This window comes from Spermophilus citellus (genome assembly GCF_964194105.1).
Source record: "Spermophilus citellus genome assembly, chromosome: 9".
NCBI classification, from domain to species: domain Eukaryota; kingdom Metazoa; phylum Chordata; class Mammalia; order Rodentia; family Sciuridae; genus Spermophilus; species Spermophilus citellus.
The window spans coordinates 94,690,902-94,711,847 of NC_138191.1; the positions used below are offsets into that span (position 1 = coordinate 94,690,902).

Below are 20,946 nucleotides of genomic sequence, written 5' to 3' on the forward strand. Positions count from 1 at the left end.
GGGCAAGATAACACTTGTGTCTCCTTATCTTCTCATGCCATCCCAGATTCATAAAAGCAGCAGTAACCAAGTGTTTTCTGTGGGCCAGGGATTGTTCACAGCCTCTCCACATACTCTTTCTTATTCCTCCCATGTGGGGGTGAGAGGATATAGGTGACTTGTTCAAGGTACAGAGTAGGACCTAGGTGTGTCTGCAGAATCCATATACTTGCAGGTACGTCATGCCACGGTTTCCCTTTCTGCCCCGTTAGCCCCTCAGTTCTACTCTAGACCTAGGTACACTCTGGCATTGTGAAGTTAGGGTCACCTGGGGAGTGTGCCTAGGGAGATTGCACAGTCAGTTTAGACCGGTGTTTGAAACCCTGAAGGAGTCAGCCCCAGATGCTCCTGGAGAGCAGGCATTATTTGAGTTGTGCTGTTCAGGACCTAGTGTGGCGTCATGGCTGGGAGAGGCCCAAACACATCTCATTCAGGGTGGATGGGGATGTGTCTAGGAATGTAGAAGACTGCTTGCTCCTCAGTTAGCAGGAACCAGTTGACTACAGCTCTCGTGCTGCAGCCCATCTCTCACAGGACCACCAGAGTGACCTTGCTCAACATGACCTGGCTAGGCCACTCCCTTCCCCAGGCATATCCACATTTTGAGTGTCTTCTGTGTACCTAGCACTGTTGAGAGGATAAATATTAAACATTAGCCCTTCCGGCTAGGGAATCGGTCATGTTTGAAAGCCGCACACACAAAACAGAATTTTAGAACTGATTAGAGATTGCTGAGCCTGGCTTTTCTTACAGAATATTCTGGATAATCTAAGTTCTTCTGGGTTGGTCATCTCCCTGGTGAAACTGGCCGTTGAATTTTGATGGAGGCCTCAGGGGAGATGTTTGTGCTGAACTTGCTCTGGTGTGTAGCCAGCTAGTCTAGCCTCCTCTCCTTACTGGACAAGGAGCCTCAGTGAAAAAAAAAAAAAAAAAAAGGGACTTTCTTAAATCACCAAAGGGTCCAGTGTTGGGCTCTCAAGCCCCAGCCAGGGCTTTTCCTGCTGTGCAGAGGGCTTTCCAGTGTTTCTCCCCACCCTCGATTTATCTGAAGAGCTGATAGTCCTAAGACACGTATTTGCTCTTACATCTTGAATTCATGTGATTCCCAGACTTTCCCTCCTGAGACAGGTCTCTGATGTCTGGCATCCGAAGTCATCCCATTTTCTTTCTTCAAGTTGTTCTGACAGAGATATTGGAAAACTATGTTCATGATGAGGGAGAAGAGAAAGAGTGAGGGGAATCGCAAGCTCAAGACCTCATGTTTCTTGTGGGCTTTTCTTTGGATGGGGAACTCTTTGAGGGCAGGAACACCCTGCTTTGCTCATCTTAGTATTTCCCCTCCCCAGCACACATCAGGTGCTCAGTAAACATTTGATATTCATTGTGGCTTAAAATTTTGTTGATTTTGTTGTATACCTATGTAATTTCATGATGTGCATATTACATATCCGTGTTTTAAATAGCCTTTTCATTCAGAAGTGAAGTTTTTACGTTTTAGAGTAGGGATTCCCAAATCACCTTGAGATAGAATCACTGAAGATTTTACTAAAAACGAGAATTCTTGGGTTGGGGATGTACCTCTTCTTGCCCAGCATGCTCAAAGTCAAGGGTTTGATCTCCAGCACTGCAAAAGAAGAAGAAAAATAATTTCTGGGCCCTCCCTGGAAATTCTAATGGAGGGAACCTGAAAATCAAGGTCCAGAGGAGAAACTCGTTCAATTCCCAATTTTACCCTTTAAGGCTGACATGAAAATAAGCACTAGCCTTCAGGTCTGGAATCTTAACACAAACAAACAAAATACAGTCTGTATAGAAATATAGCAAAGATCTATCCAGAACAATTGGCCAGTATACCTTGTGTCAGATTGCAAAGGGTGATGGAGAGAAATGATTCGAAAGCCTAATTAGACCTGCTCCCCAGTTCTCAAACCTGCAGCTCTAAGCCTCCTGCTAATTGGCAGTCCCTTAATAGATTAGGACTTGGCATCAGGTTTGCATGTTATTATAAACCACACACAGAAAAACCCAGTGGCTGAGGAACTCCTGCCAAACCCAGGCCTGGGTTTTTGTGAGGCTTTTGAAGTGCACTGGTCTTTCAGTGTTTTGTATAGCCAGTGTACTGAAAGGCATCAAACCATTCCTTTGGATGGGATTTATGAAGGGCAAGTTTGTTGAATAATTAATTCCCCCAGACCCATTCTGTCATCTTGATGGACAAGCTGCAGCCCACATATGCAGCCTCACTCTCAGCAGTCCCTGGAGTATGACAGAGAGATTATTTCTCACGGATATTGTCCTATTCTTAGGATTCACCCCTTCCCCTTTGTGCTTTCGCGAAGAGAAGGAAGCAACAGTAGCACGTACCTGCTGTGTGTGTGGCAGGCTGTTGGACACACTGCGTCAGGGAATCTTCAGGGCAGCCTTACAGACTGCAGGATCTGTTTTGCGGACAAGGAAACTGAGGTCCAGAGAATTCACTAGTCGAGAGTCGCACTGCCATGGCTTGGGCAAAGGTGGGAGGGACATGTCTGCTAATTCCACACTGCCACAAAACCAAGTCAAACCCAGGAAACCATCCTTGATTTTTTTCTTGGAGCTCAGTGGAGGAATACAGGCTGTGACACCACTTTGTGTGATTCCCATCTCGCACTGTTTGCCTCTGGGATAAGCTGTGTTCTATGCATTCCCGTTTCCTCACCTTGTTAGCTAGCAGAGCCCCTATTTCCAAGGTGGGGCTGTCCAGGACTGAGTAGAATATCACGCAGAGGGACAGAGAGGAGTTGGGGGATGTGGATTTGCAAGTGATCGCAAGGCCTTTTGGTTCCCAAAGGCTCATCAACTCAGCCTTCGAGCGGTCTCTTCCCTGTTGTCCTTCCAGTTAGATTCCACTTGGAAATCCTTCCATTTCATTTCAAGTCCACTTCCAACAAAAGGGGAGCTGTAGTGGAGGCTGAGATTTCCATGAAGACCTTGCATTTCTCAGGCAAACATACCAGGCAGCTCTCATGGCAATGCCATGGTGAAGGGGAATAATGTTATTTGGCATTTTGCCCTTTAAAAAAGTGTATGTATGGGGGTGGGCTGGGAGGAGGAGGATGGGAAGAGGGAACAGTGGGAGCTTTGTAATTGGCTGCAATAGAGAGGTCAGGTGGGCAGGGTCACCAGGGGAAGGAGGGATAGTGAAGGCTTCAACGTCCCCCCCACCCCAGGGCCTTGCTATCCTCTCCCCACCACTCTGCCTGATTCACATAGTTTGGGAGGTGGTAAAGGGGAGTTAGGGAGATTTTATGTTTTTGATTTGGAAGAAGGGCTCTAGATATTCTGTCCCTCTGGGGGAAGATGGTCTCTTGCTGCTTTGCCAGGATTAAGGGCCTGGCTTCCAGAACCATTGAAGAATGTCCTAGGAACTACCTTTTCTCTCAACAGCTGAAAAATGATCACAGTACAGTGGCTTCCTGGGGAGCTCTGGCAAGAGAACCTAGCTTTGGAACAATAGGGTTCCTATAGCAAGCCACCTAGAAGTTATGGACTGCACCAGCTCTCCCTGGTGCATCCTAATGCCTACATTTTGTTGTCCCCATCGTGGTGGGGGAGGGGCCATGTGTCAGAGCAGCTAAGAGTAGCCCCAGAGCATCTGGATTTCTATCTGCAGGAAGAGGGCTGCCCATTGCTGAGAAGCACCCCTCCCAGTTCCAGTCAGAGCCTCTTAATGGTAGAAAATGTGGAGGTGCCCACTTCTGTGGAAGATCAGCTGGACCCTGCCACCTGCATTGCTGCTCTGGGACCTTTGCCTCTGATCCTGTTTGGGCTCTTGTGAAATCAAGCTCCTCCTGCTCACCTGAGAAGGATTACTGGGAGAGATAAAGGGACACCAACCACTACCAAGCACCTGGAACAGTGTCACAGTTGTAGCAGGGGCTCCCTCTGATCCCCCTTCCCATTTTTTTTTCTGATGCCTCCTACTTTGACAGAGCTCAGTGCTGCAGATTTATTTAAATTTTTTCTGGAAGTCTGAAGACTTTGGGTGTTTTCTGGAGCTGTTCTTTAGGAATGAACATCTTTGAACTCTGGAGGTCTCTGCTTGGCATCTGTGTTCGCAAATGGAAAAGAAAACTGTGTGTTCTGTTACCTCAGCTGGGATCAGAGTGGGTGGTGACATCCTCCTGCTTCATAGAAATGCCCTGGGAACTCCACACCTTGTATTAAGATGAAAAACCCCTAAAATAGAAAAGCCCATGAGACACCTGGTGAAACCGGGTACCCCTTTCATTTTACACATGAAGAAAAGGAACCTGAGAGAGCAGAAGTGAAAACACAGTCCTGTAATCACACGATTGGTTCTCAGGAGAATGAAGACTAAGAGACGCAGTAATTTTATCAATTATTGTTGATGACTATTTATTTTTCAGTACTGGGGACTGAACCCAAGGATGCCCTACCATTTAGCTACATCCCTAGCCCTATTTTCTTTTGAGATAGTGTCTCGCTAAAATGCTCAGGCTGTCCTTAAACTTGGAATCCTCTTGCCTCAGCCTCCTGAATAGATAAGATAACAGGCGTGTACCAGGGTGCCCGGTGCCTACTTCTTAAGATCACATTGGCAACAAAAACTTCACTCCTATTTTCAGACTTACTTGTGTAATCTTATGGATGTCAAGATATTTCTTCTACTGAACCAAAAACTGGTGTTGGGAGATTTTTTACCCTCTAGAATATCGATTGAGCTGACTCCTTGCTCAGACCCCGAAAGACCCCCCTATACTCAGAGGTTGAAAGGCTGACTAATTTTCTAGACTAGATACAACTTAGAATGACTGCAGCACATCTACTTGGCTTCAACTTATTTCATTTTACTGTAATACTGGTGGTGATTAAAATAGAAACTTAAGTAAGAAAATTCTTCTGGATTTAAGAACATTTTAAACTGCTTTTTTTTAAAAAAAATTACTGTGCATCTTTTTAGATGTTTCAGATGTTTATGTTTTAGGAACTAGATGAGCTCCCTCAAATTACTCCCCACCCCACTCCCCGCTTCAGGGAGAAAAGTTGGGTGGGGGCGATGAGAATGGAATAGCAGTTTGTTAACTTCTTGTGAATAACACCTTTCTGATCCTGAATTTTTTCTTTCTTCACTTTATATAGCTTTGAAGCTGAGTGTGGTAGCATTTTTTTATGCTTCCAGCTACTCTGGAGGCTGAACGGGGAGGATCCCAAGTTCAAGGCCAGTCTGGGTGACTTAGGAAGACTCTGTCTCAAAATAAAATAAAAAAGACTGGGGTATAACTCACTTGCCTAGCGTGTCCAAGGCCCTGGGTTCAATTCCCAGTATCTCAAAAAAAAAAAAAAAAAGGATGTGTGGGTGCACCCTGAGTACATCGTTGTATATCTAATGACAGCAAGAGATTTTTAAAATATATTTATTGGGCTGCTGGTCATTTTCTGATGGGTGTCCTCCTGCTGCCATTTGAGTAATGCCACTATAGAATTTCCTCTCTCCTTGCTTATGGGTCTCCATCCCCAGAGTATGCATTTTTAGAGGGTAGGGCTGAATCTTATTAATGTCTGTACCCATAATTTTCTCAGTGAGGAGTTTTTTTTTCCTTCAAAGCAACTCTTTTGCTCTCCCCTACTTTCTTGCTCACCCAGTGCCATTTGGAAAACTCAGTGAGGCACGGATCAAGACTTAGCTGTCTGGGAAAGAAGTTTGAGTTGTACTTTAATCAGGTGTCTTGTAATGCCATGCACTCCCTGGATACTTCTAAAATGAAAATCTAACCTTTCAGGACAGCACATAGAGAGGAAATCAACTGCAAATTAAAAAGTAATTAGTGAGCATTTAGGCAGAAGGTCAAAGGGATTATTTTGGACTTCAAACTTTTCAGCTTTCAGGCTGTATTCAGTTACAAAATTACATCCCCGAATTATTTGTGCAGGTGGCTGCTGTCAGATTTGAAGAAGGTTTACTGTATTTCACAAAAGGAACATTGACAGGGCTGGGAATGGGAGTGTGCTCCTGGGTGAGGGTTGTCTTCTCCGCAGCACCCTGGAATGGCTCCAGTCTTGCTCAATGCAAGTGACAGTCCCTGTCCAGGTTAGTCCAGCCATCTTACTGAGGAAACCAGTTAAGCCAGTTGATTGACATCTCGTAAACAGAGGGATAGTAGATTTTCAGGACTGGGAGGGAAGAGAACTAACCTTTGTTAAATACCTACCATAAGGTATTTCACCTCATGGTTCTTCGGAGTGGGTATTGGCATTCTTTTTACAGTTGAGGCTCAGAGAGGTTAAGCAACTTGCTGAAGATCACAGAGATTACAAGTGGCAAAACTGGTTTGCAGAAGCAGGTCTAAATTACTTTCTCAACATCTGTGATCTCCCTCTTACTTGGAGCTTTCTTCCAGGGTGGTGAGTCCTAAGAGAGTCTTAGCAAATGGGTTTGGGGTGTGTAGGAATGGATCCCTCAGCCCTTGGGGCAGCTGAGTCAGACTCTTCAGTTTGCCTCTTAGAGGTTACGAAGCCTTTTTTATGGTGTGAAAGGGACTTGGAAGCTGAAGACGAAGAAGAGTTTCAATGATCATCCAATCTGAAACCTGAACCTGGTTAGGTTCCTCACCACTAATCCCTGATTAGCGTGTAGTGTGTTGTTTGCAGGGATTGAACATTTGAGATGTGAGTGATATCAGATTAAAATTCAGAACAGGAAAGAAAGGATCCACAGATCACAGAATGTATTTTACGGGGAGCCACATTTTCTGAATTTTGAATTGTTTCCTAAACATTTATTCAACACGTTGGTTGAGCACCTACTAAGTGCTAGAAATTATTCTCTGTGCTGAGGATCCAGATGTGAATAACAAGAGTTCTTTTCTGAAGAGAACTTTCAGAGATTTATAGAAAAGGAACACCTACAGTGCTTGGGTGGTGGGTCTCAGTCTTCCCATCTAGTAAATGGAGTAATGACCTCTAAGATCTCTTGTGCTTCCAAAATTTTATCATCATTTTCCTGTTATATATATATGCCTAAGTATTTGGAGTAAGATTGGTAATGCCAACAGACATCTGATGGGTTTTCATCCCTTCTCACCTGGCTTTTATTCTCTAGGATTAACGATCTTCTCTCTGGAGGCTGGTTTTTTTATTATTTTAGATAACTAGTGCCTTTAAAAATGGAGCTCTGTGCTAACACCACTTAGTGTTACATAGAGAGCTATAAGTTGGGTCTGCTCCTGTTTTCTGAGGCAGAGCCATGCAATGTATGAAGACGCACAATGCTTTCCTGGCCAGTAAAGCAGATGTTCCTGCTGGCCCCATCACCAGGCGCATGGAGTGCACGTTCTAAGGGTTTTATAGTCCTATGAGACTTAACTTTAGATCCTTGTTCATTTTACTAACTGTAGGACCCTTGGCAATTTATTTGGCCTCAGTTTCCCCATATCCAAAATGTAAAGATTTAACTGCCTCCCACTGGTGACTAGGCATAATCCTTGGATTTAGAGTTGAAAACATAGTTAAGGGGCTCAGTCTTGAGTTGCCATCAAGACAAACACATTGCACACACATGCCTGTGCACACACTCACATGTCTAATGTGACCATTATTCACTATGGAAGATGTTGTTGCATCAAGAGTTACAGTTATTTGTGCTGGGCGGGCATGGTGCCGCAAGCCTGTAATCCCTGTGGCTCCGGAGGCTAAGGCAGGAGGATCATGAGTTCAAAGCCGGCCTCAGCAAAAGTGAGACACTAAGCAACTCAGCAAGACTGTGTCTTTAAATAAAATACAAAATAGGGCTGGGGATGTGGCTCAGTGGTTGAGTGTCCCTAAATTCAATCCCCAGTACCCACCCCCACCAAAAAGAGATAATTATTTGTATAGTTATCAAAACACTCCTGTATTTTCTAGTGCAGGGATCAAAAAGTCAAATGTCTATAGAGCCAGGCCCTTAAATGACCAAAGTGACAGGATGGGAGAAAATTGACAGTTTAGGCTCCATGTGAAAGGCCAGCAAAACACAGTCTTAGTGTCAGGGAGACTCTGGGGACTGGTGGCCTTTTGGGGGCATGTGCTTCATTTGAAGGAAGGTGGCCCCGGTTACCACTGCCCACATCACTACAGTCACTAGAGCTGGTTAAGAAGCCTGGATATAGGGGCTGGGGTTGTGGCTCAGTGGTAGCACGCTTGCCTAGCATGTGTGAGGCACTGGGTTCGATCCTCAGCACCACATATAAATAAAATAAAGGTCCATCAACAACTAAAAAATATTAAAAAAAAAAAAAGAAGAAGCTGGATAGTCTGTGAGGCTGCTGCTATTAAGTGTTAACTACTAATTAAAAATGTTTAGACATTTAGACATCTTGGCCCTTGGGTGGGCCAAGCAGAATATCTCTATAGGCCAGATTTGGCTGTGGGCTGCCTGTTTGTGACCTTGACCCCAAGCTTGAGCAGGTAGTTGATAGGTACCTTGGAGTGCCCTGACACCTGGGCTGCCTACTCACATGGTTTTGTTTCTTCCAATAAGACATCAGTGCTTCATTTTTGGCACCACATCTGGCTCCAGTCTGGCCTTTGGACTGTCTTGAGCTTTGGCCTTTGCAGGTGTCTGATGTCCTGCCAGTCCATGGGCTGTTTGTTCTCCTGTCATGTGACCGGGTGGCTTTGTGTACACCTGGGTGGCATGGCTTGGGTGGGAGGTGCTGACGGATGCATATTTACTTGTTGGAGAAATTTTTAAAAAAAAATGTTGTTTCTTTACTTTTATTATGACCTCTCTTAAAGCCTCATCATTTTTTGATAATACGTGGCCTGATTCCCGTTAGGATGCTGCTTCCCTGCATCAGAGGGCGGATCCTGCTAACCACTGTCAAAGGCCCATCTGTTTACCCAATCCTAAGAAGTCCCCAGAATTACAGGATTTTATGATCATGTTTTCCCCTTGGGATCAGATTGCACTTGGGAAGTAGCCAGTGGCTCTATGGCTGCTTGAATGAACTTTGGACAAAACTCTGCTCACCTCCTGCCCCAGCTTAAACTTCTCAGTGGTTTTGTCATGTCTAGGAGCAAAAACTAACACATTTACCAACATTTACTGGATATTTTATAAACTATCTCAGTCTTCATGATTAGCTGTGTACCCTGAGAACTATTATAGAAAGTCCTGTTGGGTGATAATAAAAATGAAGTTCAGAGTGGTAAAGCAACCTACCCAAAGTCATACAGCAAACATGACAAGGGAGAGAAATGGGGTATGAAATCCCATTTGCCTGATTCCAAAGTTCATGGTTAAACCAAGAAAAAAAATGAGCAACTAACTCTACCAGAGTGGGTCATGTGGCTAAGTGGATCCTCTATCAAAGAGATACTTAAGGTCTTAAAAGATAAGTAGGAGTTCACCAGTGGTACTTTAATACAAATGTTGGGAACACTGCAGAGTTGTTAGGAAGACTGAATGTGATTGTTTATGTGGGAGCTAGGACATGCTGGGCACACATGTGATTCTTGCAGTGTCCTGGCTCTGGGTAGCCATGCTATGAAAAAATACCCTTGGTTCCTAAGGGAGGCCAAGGCAGTGAGAGCAAGTGGGTCTGTAGAACTCCATCTCAACATCCGAGGAGGAAGTGTATTATTTGTTCAAGGTTAAATGCACTTGGAAGAACTCTGTAGTTGACTTTTTAGGTTGGTAAAGCCTGCACAGGCATTGCTCGTGTGTACTCAGCAAGAAAGGCTAACTGTTTGTCCCCATCTCTGAATGAACTTTAGAGTCAGATGGTTCTATTACATATCCTACCTGTTCCTCTTTTCAGCAGAGTGAACACAGAAATTGCAACTTCTCTGACTCTTTGTTCTCAGATGTGTTCTAGCAATTAAGTTAGAAGATTGTATTGTATTGAGAGTTAAATCAGCTAACATAGCCAAAGGTCCTAGCACATAGTAGGTGCTCAATGAATGCAAATTCATGCCCAGCCTTGAAAAAGAAGAAGGAAATCTCGGGAAGAGACTCAGCTTTACTAGAGTGGAGGTGTTACCAATCCTGTTGCCCTGGTAGTTGCATCTTACTAGAAATAAAATATTTTATTTGTGACATCTTTAATGGAGACAAAGAGGTCTGGAGGCATGGACTAGGTCAGTTGCTGACCAATTCATTCTATTTCCAGGTATATGTGATGATCCTTTTAAAAATCTTAACTGAAAAGGTCCAAACAGCCAAAGCTAGAGATTTCAAGAAAACTGATATTATTTTAAAGCATAAAATGTTTTCAATGTAATCACTTTAAATTAAAAAAAAAAAAAGTTTTTCACAACCATGAGAAGACTAAAGGCAAGTTTCTCTTTGTCACGGAACCTGAGGCTTCCTGAAGGTGGGAGATGCAAAAGCAGTGTGGGGTCTTGGTCCTCTTTGTCCCCAGCACCTAGTGCAGCACCCACCTTTTGTAGATTGTCCACGCTTGCTCACCGAATTGAACTAAAGGGGTCAGGAAACCTAAGCACCAGGTTAGCCTGGATCTGCTGGCAGTTCCTTCCTTTGTACCATGTCACTGCTGTTGGTTTCGACAGTCTTCTTTTTGTGAGAAAGGGCCTGGACTTTCTAGCATTGAAGAATGAGCATTTGTCAAGGAAAATCTCTAGCCCCAGAATATTCCTGTTCACACCAGCCAGCGGCAAGTGTTTTTCATGGCAGCCTGTTTCAAAGGTGAAGAAATGCCTTCATAGGAAACTTCATCTTGGCTGCTCTGGATTGTGTCCAGTCTAAAAATCTGGACAAATATTGTAAACCAAAGAAAGTTTGCACTCTTCTAAGACCAGTAGCAATTAATTACTTTAAATAGAAGCGCTGTCACTTACAAGCAACGTAAATATTTGTATTTTGAACCTCTAAGTAGTAGCTGAGTTGACCATTCTGACCTTAAGTGATTAAAAAAAAAAAAGGCAATTGGTCATATTTGAACAAGGAATACATTTATAAAGAAAGGGGAAGGTCAGGTCAGGGAGGAAGAAAACATGCACAAAAAGAGAGGCAGACCTGGGTTCAAATCCCAGTGACCCATTTACTCATTTGGGGACTTTGGAGAAATTTATAAAGTTGCTGCCTTCAGTATTCTGTTGGGTACAAATGAAAACAACAGTCTACCATTTCTATAGACATTAAATAAATTAATTCCTACTAGACTCTGAACCCCTTGAAAGTAGAACTCCAGTGTCTTCTGTCTGTATTTCTGATTTTTAACCTAAATTGGTGCTATTTGCTCTGCATTTTAGTTGACCTGCTTGATCTTTCTGATCCTCGGTTTTTCCATTTGTTAAATGGGTGGAACCGCACCTTCTCATTACTCTACGCTGTAGGTAAAACATGTAAAGTTCCAGTCACAGAGTCCGACTAGCTGCCTAATTTGAGCAATTATGCTGTACCAGATGCCTGCACATGTACTCTGTATCCTGTATTATTTTGTGGGTAGGTATGTAGGCTTTCTGCAGATGTTAGTTTAATTATTACTCTTGCAGATCATAGACTTTGCTCATTTTAAGGTACCTACAGATTGGTTTAAGTGGAAAATTGGAGAACTCTCAGAAAAGGCACTTGAAAGAGTGGGTCCACAGGAAAGATGGGAAGCCCCCTCTCTGTCGCTCTCTGACTTTGGTCGTGCAAAGACTGGAATGGTTTCTCTTCATTCTCTCCCATTCTCCCCTCTCTTTTCGACCTCACCCAGGGCTTTCTAAACAGCACCTCGAGAGAAGGAGGCTGTGTTTAATTTTGTGCAAATGTGAAGCTGTGGCTGCAGGGAGTAGGGCTCCGGACTGGGTCACTCTGGTAACACTTCCCACATGACTTTATCAATGGGTGGGCCACGAAAACTTAGCCTGTGTTTTCTTACACCCCACCCCCCAAACCACCCAACCTGCCCAAGTGTTGGTTTTTCAAAGCCAGAGAAGTTTCAAAGGCCTGAACCCAACACAGGGGCCTTTCTTCCTGCTTTGATTTTCTGCCCATTAAGTGTTTGTCAGTGAGTTCGTATTTCGCCTCCTCTGCAGCCTACACATCCCAAGAAGTCCCTGGAGGTATAGGAAGTTAATTGATCTTGATTAAAAGAAGAAGAAAATGCTTGAATCTGGTTTTAGGATCACCATATTATTATTATCTCTCTCTCTCTCTCCTCTCTCTCTTTCTCTGGCCCTGCTTTGCAAAAAGCTCGTAATGCACAGTTTATTATCAATAAATCTAAAGTCCAGGATATTGGCTTCAGAGTTTTGATTGGATTAGAGGTGTGTGTGTCTAATCAGCATGTGTGTGGTGCACGGCCGTGAACGTCAGCACGTGTTGTTGCCTTGATGGTTCCAAAACATTTTCTTTTTCTTTTTTTCCTTCACAGGCCATGAGAGTTAACTGAGCTTCAGTTAATTTATGAACACTCAGGTGCCTCCTGCTTTCTGGTTTAAGTGACTCACTTTAGAAAGTATTCGACATTTAGAGTCGGATCATTTGAACCTCATCCAGCTCCATCGCTTACTCTGGAAAGTCACTTTAATCTCTTTTTGAACCTTAGGGTAGCTTAAGGTATTAGTTTTTATGACAGTTTCTCCTATTATCCTTTGGGCCACTGGAAGGTTGGGACTTGGCCTCTTTTCATCTTGGTAGCTCAGCCAGTGCCTAGGACATAGGCATAGCCAGGTTTGTCCGACTGCAGTGGTTTATGTGGGGACCCTCAACACCGTGTAGGCAGAGAATAGTTGTCAAGTAAGTGCTGGCCGTTGGGAGTCTTGGTGCTCTTCTTCCCCATCTTTTCTTCGTTTTCTACTTGTATTTCTCCTCCACCCCTGGAGCAGAGTCTAAACTTGTATTCTTATAAAAACCATCCGTTTTGTGGTTGCCTGCATTGGAATCCTTAAACTGCATGGATTTTTTTGAGCATTCTTAGTCCATAGCTCCCAGAAACCTCTCTGATTCACGTCAGGGTCAACTCAAGCCTCCCATCCCTTGTGGGACACCTTTGCTGATCCTGGTAGACTGGACTTAGTGCCCTTGCTGCAGTCTACACAGAGGTCTTTCCTCATACTGGAGAGATTTGAGTGCACTTATTCTGTGACTTTGTCACACCACCACCACTTCTCCAGAGTAGCTGCTGTGACAAGTCACCTTCAGCATCCCCAATCCAGCACTGGAGATTTTCTTTAGGCAAAATGGCAAACGACTGTAGTGATGGATAATAAAGATGGTACCCGTGTCGGAAATGGAGACTCTGCTTTGGAAAAGGACAACTTGTTTTTCTGTGTCCTCAAAGCAAAGCATGGGCTTGTGTCTCTTGAGGACTTCCCAGTTGGAGACTGTTTATGCATGGCCTGTCAACTGAAGGCAATCTGAGGTTACCCGCTTTCTGGAGGGAAGTCAAGATTTGACTGGCCTCACTCCCCCCACCCCCCGTAATACTGCAAGTTTGGAGGGGAGGCAGAAAAAGCCTTTGGGTTTTCTAAAGGCTATCTCCATGCCTTTCAAGCAAATAAGCAGAATATGTTCAGATCCAGCTTCTTCTCCGTTTGTGGTCATCATCCACATAATCAGAACCGGAACCCCTCCCCAGCCATAGGCAAAGAAAGAAAAGGATTTGGATTGTTCCAAAGAGAAGGCAAAGGAACTGAGAGGACAGATTTTTTTTTCTAGCCATCTCTGCAGGACTTTTTTCCCTTCTCCTTTTTAACATTTATTCACTGTCCTTGTTAGGTTTCAGACTCTGAATTGACATGACCCAGTATCATTGCCTTGAATTTCTTCCACCTAAAATTTCTTGACTGGTTTTGATGATGTCTTCCAGCCTGGACTGTAAGCTCCCTGAGGCCAGGGTCTGGGTCATGTTTGTATTCCACAACTTAATACACACAGTTAAGGGTCAATGAATCTGTGTTGAGTAAGTAAATCCATGAATAAATGAACACATCAGCTTATCATCTCAATAGTCCTAAAGTTGGATTTCATTCTTCCCATGGAGCACGTGGGAAGGGGAGACTTGGAGGTGGGAAATCACTTGCTCAAGTAATAGGGAACAGAACTGAGACCATTAACTGAGTTCTGTCAACTCCAAAGCTCCTTACACGTGTTTTATTGTCCTTAGAAACATATGTTTTACAGGCCTATCATGTGAACACTATTAAAAATAGAAGCTGGAGGCCTAGAGCATAACACAAGGGTAAGAAACTCAGAGTCTATTCCCTCCCTGAGTTTATTAGCAACGCTTTGGCTCCCAGGCACCATGGAGGCTGCAGCCGGCTCGGACTCGAAGCTAAACTTTTTTTTTTTAATCATGATGCGTGGAACTTTAAAAGTGGACTATTAATATCATACGGCTGGCTTCTCAGCTACTTTTCATCGCCACTTGGGTCACATTTCAAAATGTTTGGGCTGTGGATTGAAGATGGGGTTTGGGCCCATATGTTATCTCTCCCCGGGCGCCCCACCCCCACCCAAAATGGTCCGCTGACTCCTGTCACTTCTGAGCCAGAGCATTCCTCCTTTGCCGCCCCCCTCCTCTGCTCTGCGGCACAGAGTTCCAAGAGCTAATGGTTATTGCCTTCCAGGGCCCCTCTGTGTTTACTTTGAGAAGGTCAGGCACAATACTGTGGTGTGTCGCTATTCTTTCTTTTCAAAGCACCAGTATGAATTTGATAAAGTAAATTGTTGTTCTAGCAGGAAGCAGTTAGGGGTCACAAAATAAATAGCCGTAGAATTCAAATAAATCCAAAGAATAAAACCAAATAAATCCATGTGCGTATGCATGGTGATACATAAATACACTTTTAAGAAAGTGAGCATTTTTATCACTGCCGGTCTGGACCAAAGTAATTGAAAAATTGTAGAGTTCATGGTACTTTTTTTTTTTTTTTTTTTTTTTTGGAGGCGGTCTGGGGCTTTCGCAACGTGACATGAATTTAGTTCTTTTAAGTAACTGCTTATCTCGAGATTTTTTTTTTCAGCTAATGAATTTCACATTTGGATGAAACCAATTTGCAAAGTTAAATTAGGGATTTAGGCATTTAGTAAGGTGGACTGAGGAACCCTAAATGAGCTAACCATTCTGAGTCTCTGTTCTTTTCACCTGGAGATGGGAGAGACTAGTGCTTAAATGGTGCTTTAAAATGACCTTTCAGGGTTATTGAAAGAGTCAATGGGAAAACATTTATAGTGTCTAACACACTATTGGTGATCAGTCAATGATGGTTGTTATCACCAAGATAGTTTTTGTGGTCTTTTTAGTCCTGAGGTTCAGTAAAACCTCTAGTCCTCTTACTTTGTGAGGTGGCGTTGAAACCTGGTGTTGAACTTGGGCAGTAGGAGAGCAAGAAATATTTCAGTGTAGAGAACAGCAAGAACCAAGACGGTCACTGGGTGTTCTTCTCTGAGGGGTGTGTGTGTGTGTGTGTGTGTGTGTGTGTGTGTGAAGTGGGTGGAGGAGGAGAGGAAAGGAGGGGAGAGGAAACTACGAAGCTGGAGAGGAGGTTCAGGTCATGGGCAACTCCTGAGGTCAGGCTTAGGGAATTTATCTCACCCTGGGCAATGAGGAGCCCTTGAAGATACTCATGGTCAGAGTCCTTCAGGAAGTAAACTAGTGGATATGTAGGAGACATTAGGAGCCAGGAAACCAATTTGGAGACGGCAGTAGTGACCTCAGAGTTATTATGGGCATGTACCTTTTGCTTCAGGGTTTTGAGGAACTTTTCTGGGCTGATATTAGAATCCATTGGCCATGACCTTGGAGAGAATGGCATCTGAGCTGGCCACTGATTACCAGCAGCAGCTGCAAGAGACACCTGATTTTTCCAGTGCCCTTGGGCTCCTCTCCAGGACTGCAGACGATAAGGCTGAGCTAGACTCTGCTGTCTTGTCAATGACTCTGAGCATTGAAAGAAAAGACTGGAAAATAGCATTCATTGAGCAGCTACCCTGTACCCGACACTGTGCTAGAGCTCTTATGTGTGTGATCTCATTTAATCATTGCCACAAATCATTTAATAACTGTGAGGAAACTGAGGCTCATGGAGATGGAGTGAGGGCTAGAGGTTGCACCCACCACAAGGAAGTGGTGGATTTGAGATTCACATCTAGGTTATCTGATTGCAAGGCAATTAGCTTTAGGGTGAGCTGCCCAAGGGGAAGTGGGTAAGAACAAAGAAATGATGCCTTTGGAGGCACAGTGGGCATCACAAGGTTTGACTGTATTAGTAATTATTGATCCTTAGGCTGGGAATATAGTTCAGTTGGTAGAGTGCTTGCCTCGCATACACAAGTCCCTGGGTTTGATCCCCAGCATCACACACACACACACACACACACACACACACACACACAAAGTAATCATTGATCCTTAATAATTAATGCTGGTCATTATCAACAAGACAATTTTGTGGACTTTTTAGTCTAGAGGTTCAGTAAAACTCCTAGTCCTCTTACTTTATGAGGACCATTAATTAATCCTTAATAATTAATTGACCTTTAACTGTTAGCAGGATGTTGTGGAGCAGGGTTGTGGAAGAACCTGCCCTGGTTCTTCCAATACCCTCCTCTGATTTTGGGGGGTAAGAAAAGAGGATGATCCCTATCATGGAATCTTCTTATAGCCCGTGGATTGCTACAAATGAAAGGAATTAACATTGCTATCAGTGTCATTTGGAGAGGTTTCTCCTGTCCTTGTTCCTCTTTGCTACCTTGCACTGATTCTTTTTTTCCCCCTTTCCTGTTCTTCTTTTTTCCCTGTATGTGCGTGGTTGCAGCGGGCCTGCCCTTCATCATCATCGAGACAAGCACCATCCAGCCTTACCATCGAGGGTTTTATTGTAGTGATGAGAGCATCAAGTACCCACTGAAAACTGGAGAGACGATAAATGACGCCGTGCTCTGTGCGGTGGGGATTGTCATTGCCATCCTTGCGGTAAGTGTCTGGTCTCCACCATGTCCACCTTGTCTTGACACTTTCCTGTGTTATGGTATTATAGGACGTCTGCGCCAACAGAGATGTGTATACCAAGCCAAGGGAGACTTCCTCCAAGTACAAGCCAACAAAACCAATAAAGAATTCTCCCAAGTAGAATTTTACTGAATGCTATTTATTGCCTGCCATTGATATTATTACTAAAAGCCCACATTTACTGTGCAACATATACTACGCACCCTTTTAAAATATTTTTCACACATTATCCTCAACAATCCAGTGGAGTCTAAATATTATTCTTATTTTTCTTCTGCAAATTAAGAAACTAAGGTCCACTGAGTAAGACTAATTTGCTCAAGATCACTTGGTTAATAAGTTGTAGAGTTGAGATTTGAACCTAGTTATCTCTTACACAGATCTGAGCTCTGGGCCGCTGTGCGGGAAGTACCTTGCCAGCTCTCTTGGATGTTTTCTGTGTTCTTTCCATGCTTTTTCTGCACTTCAGCTTCAGTGACTATGCCACTGGTGTGCTCTGGCAGAGTGTTTAGTTTTCCTGCCAATGGCTGTGGCACCAATGTAATAGGATTTGGAGCCTAGACAAATAGATTCTAAACCTGGTCCCCCGATAACAAGTCACAGACCTCTAAAACCAGCAATGACCATCTTGCATCATGGTGCTGCAATAAGGTATAAAAGGGATTATGAAAATTGAAACACTTTACAAACTTTTAATTGCTGAGCAGGTTACTCGCGTGCAGGTGTAAAGTCCAGGCTTACAGATCTAGGGCCTCCAATAAAGGGTGCAGTCCTCATTGAGGACGTTACAGAAATGAGCCGTGGACTTTGACAAGATGCAGAGTTATTTTGAGCCATGGTGACCTCACGAGAATAGGGGTATGGCCCACACGGGCCCTACTTGGAAGGTCACCACCCTATTTTAGTGTGTCCATTTAAGGCAGAAAAGGAGGAGGATAATTGAAATCCAGTCTTGTGATTTGCAAGTCCTACATTGTCACAGCTTCCAGAATTTCCTAAGCCTGTTTTCTGTCCTTGAGCCCTGGCCATGTGGGTGAAAGGGATAAGTGACACATCCATCAGGTTTATAAACCCTTTTGCAGATCTTTCGAATCACGTTACTGTTGAGCATAGTGTGGTAACTCAACTTTGGCCTGTATTAGAAAGCTAAGCATGAAGAGAGATAATATTTAGAACACTAAATGTGAAATAAAGGCTCTTGTCCTCATAATGGAGATGGAAAATCCAAAGCTTAGAGGGATTTCTATGGCTTAAAGTCTGTAGTCAGAAAAAAATCTGGTTCAAGCCTACGCTTGGCTTATTTCAAAGCCTCTTTCCATCATGAAGACTTACATTCAAGATGGCTGCCCAGCCCTAATGAGCTGCTCCAGGGGATAGGCGGTTGGCTTATCTTGCCTACTCTAGATCAGATATACACTGCTGATATTACAGGAACCACAGTGCATGAAGTTTTTCTTCGGACTTGCCCACTCTGGGGGTTGGTTGTTAGCTTTTGAGACCCCTCTTTGTTTTTTAATAACATCGTAAACCAGGCGCACAACCAACAGTTTGAATTTGGGGAGGGGGAAGGGGCCTAGTAGAATTCTTTCCAACCTTTAAAAAGAAAAACAGTCCATTTGGCAACTGTAGTAGTTTCTCAGAGGTGGACTAAGGATCTTTGTTGTGTTCAAAAGCTGAAAAACGAAAGGTTTAATTTTACCATTTGTTCCAAATTGGTGGCTATGGAGTTGGGCTCTTTAGGAAGAATGGCTGTTCCCGGAAAAAGGTGTTTGTGGTGGAAGGCAAATAATCGCACAGTATCTTGGGATCAGTTTGAACAGGTGCTTTTGACAGCTGGAGGATCAGTTAATTGAATGCTTCAAAGGAGCACGTTAGACTCCAGGAGTGTCCTGGGGTAAGAGCAGCACAGGATGGCTTGGTCACATGTCTTCCTATCTCTACCTGGTCGTGTTCCCATCTTGCCTGGTGGTCTGCTTCCAGGCACAGCACAGTGGAGAGGTAAATTAGGAGGCTTTCCTAATCCGAATTAGGTGACTCATTGGTGCCCCTGACCCTCAGTTTTCTCATCTGTGAAGTGGGAGTGGTGTTGGTAGTCCCCGGGGGGAACTGGGTTGCTGAAAGAATTAATGCAATAATGCCTGGAGACACACAGGTAGCCACGTGCTACCTGGAATGTGTGTGGGGAGGGTGGTTCTGGGTTCTCACCTGGCCCCAGCATGGGCAAAGGAAATGTTAAAGGAGCTCCTTTGAGGGCCACGTCTCTCTTCCCATCTTTCCTTAATCCCCAAGCAAAGGTCCGAGTCAGCAGCTCCTTGCCAAGACCAGTCTCCACCTCCTCCAGCAACGCCAGTAGGTCTAAGAAAAAAAAAAAATCTGCTTTTCAGAGCTCAGTTGTGCCTGTCCTCTTCCCTCATGTCATGTTGATGTTTTAATTAAAATGCTGTCTGAATTCTCGGGTTTCCTTGAAGCAGACCTGTGCTCTAGGCCTTGGTTATAGGGCAAGCAGAGGCGTTGCTTCCTTATTCTATGTGAGGTCAGCACGATGATTTTTCTACACCTTGGAGAAACACCAGGCAAGATAATGCCACACTAATTGCTTTCCTTTGTGGAGTTCTGCTGTGTGCCCTGGACTATGTCCATGCATTTCACTCTGGAAGAGATCCGGAAAGCCAGGTATTGTTATGTTTATCGTGGGGCAAAGGACATACAATCCAGGTCTGATCTGAGCTCTTGTCCTGTGGGACATGTGTCAAGTTCATGAATCTCATCGAGCCTCTGTAGAATTATCTGTTAAATGGAAAGAGTATGTCTACGGACTAAGGTTTTGAGAATAAAATGAGCTCCTGTCAATAAAGTGACTCAGTGCCTGGCATATACAGTCTACTCAGTAAATATTAACTATCTTTATCATAAATGAGTAAACAGAGTCAAAAAGTGAAGTGACTTAGCCACAGCAATATATCTGATAAGAAGAGACAGAAAAGGTCCCAATCTTTCCTTGGAGTAACAGAATTAGAACCCAGGTCAGTTGATTCTCCCTCCTTTGCAGTAGGACCTTTGCCTCCTGATCTAGCTGCTGTTGCATGTCAGCTGGAGGTGTGGGTGGAATGTGGCCCCTGGTGATGTCAACTAGCCTGCTTTCCTGCCCTACCTACCAGGAGTACTCCAGGAGAAAAATGCATGCAGAGGCCTCAGAGGCCAAGTGCAGAATTTGCTTTGGTTTTCTCAACTCTGGAAAAGCTATACAACTTAACAACAGCGACACCACATTTCCCACTTTTCCATCCTGGCCATAAGAGCCTGGCTGGCTTCATCCAGAACCGGCTTCTGATCAGAGGACATGAGTGACCCTCATTGGGGGGGCAGGTCGCGGGGCTGGGAATCTCATCATCTCGCTACCCACTGTCCTGGGCCTTCTGCTGCCGAATGTCAGGTCTGTTTGAAGCAGCAGGAGAAGACTTGCCTGATTTGGAGGTTGTGGATCCAGGGTGGACAGCCCCCACAACAAAGGAACGGAATGGCAGCGGAGACCAGGGTAGTGCAGAGATGCAAATCATCAGAAGTTATAGGGAAAGCAGACACCTTTCTGTGGCAGGACTTATGGAAAAACCCGATCATTTTGACCTCTTTTTCAGATGTATCTCAGATTCTGGAATTATAGCATAATAGGAATTCCTTCCAAATCCACAAAGCAATGGTTCCTATCCCTGCTTTGCAAAAGCTTAATGACTCTAGCAGCAGCGAGATTAGAAGCAAGCAGTAAAATCCCACCTCCTATCTAGCCTCCCTTCAGTTGTGCCTTGCACTGTGCTATGAAGATTATTCTAAGCAAAGATTTTAATATGGCAAAAATGCTCAGTATTCTTTTTAAATAAACACGGGCTCAGTACTTGCTTTGGTCAGACCCCAGAAGGGATTTATATAGATTCTTAATACCTAGGAATTGATGCATGGGTGAGTCATG

The 20,946-nt window shown here is 44.1% G+C and overlaps 1 protein-coding gene across 1 annotated transcript in view; it reads left to right on the forward strand.

The window, feature by feature from the left end:
- Positions 1 to 20,946, forward strand: part of PLPP3 (phospholipid phosphatase 3) — an 80,320-nt gene that overhangs the window by 23,415 nt on the left and 35,959 nt on the right. The window contains exon 2 of the mRNA XM_081308920.1: positions 16,789 to 16,946. Coding sequence (XP_081165046.1) covers positions 16,789 to 16,946 — 158 coding nt within the window. The remainder of the gene's footprint in view (positions 1 to 16,788; positions 16,947 to 20,946) is intronic.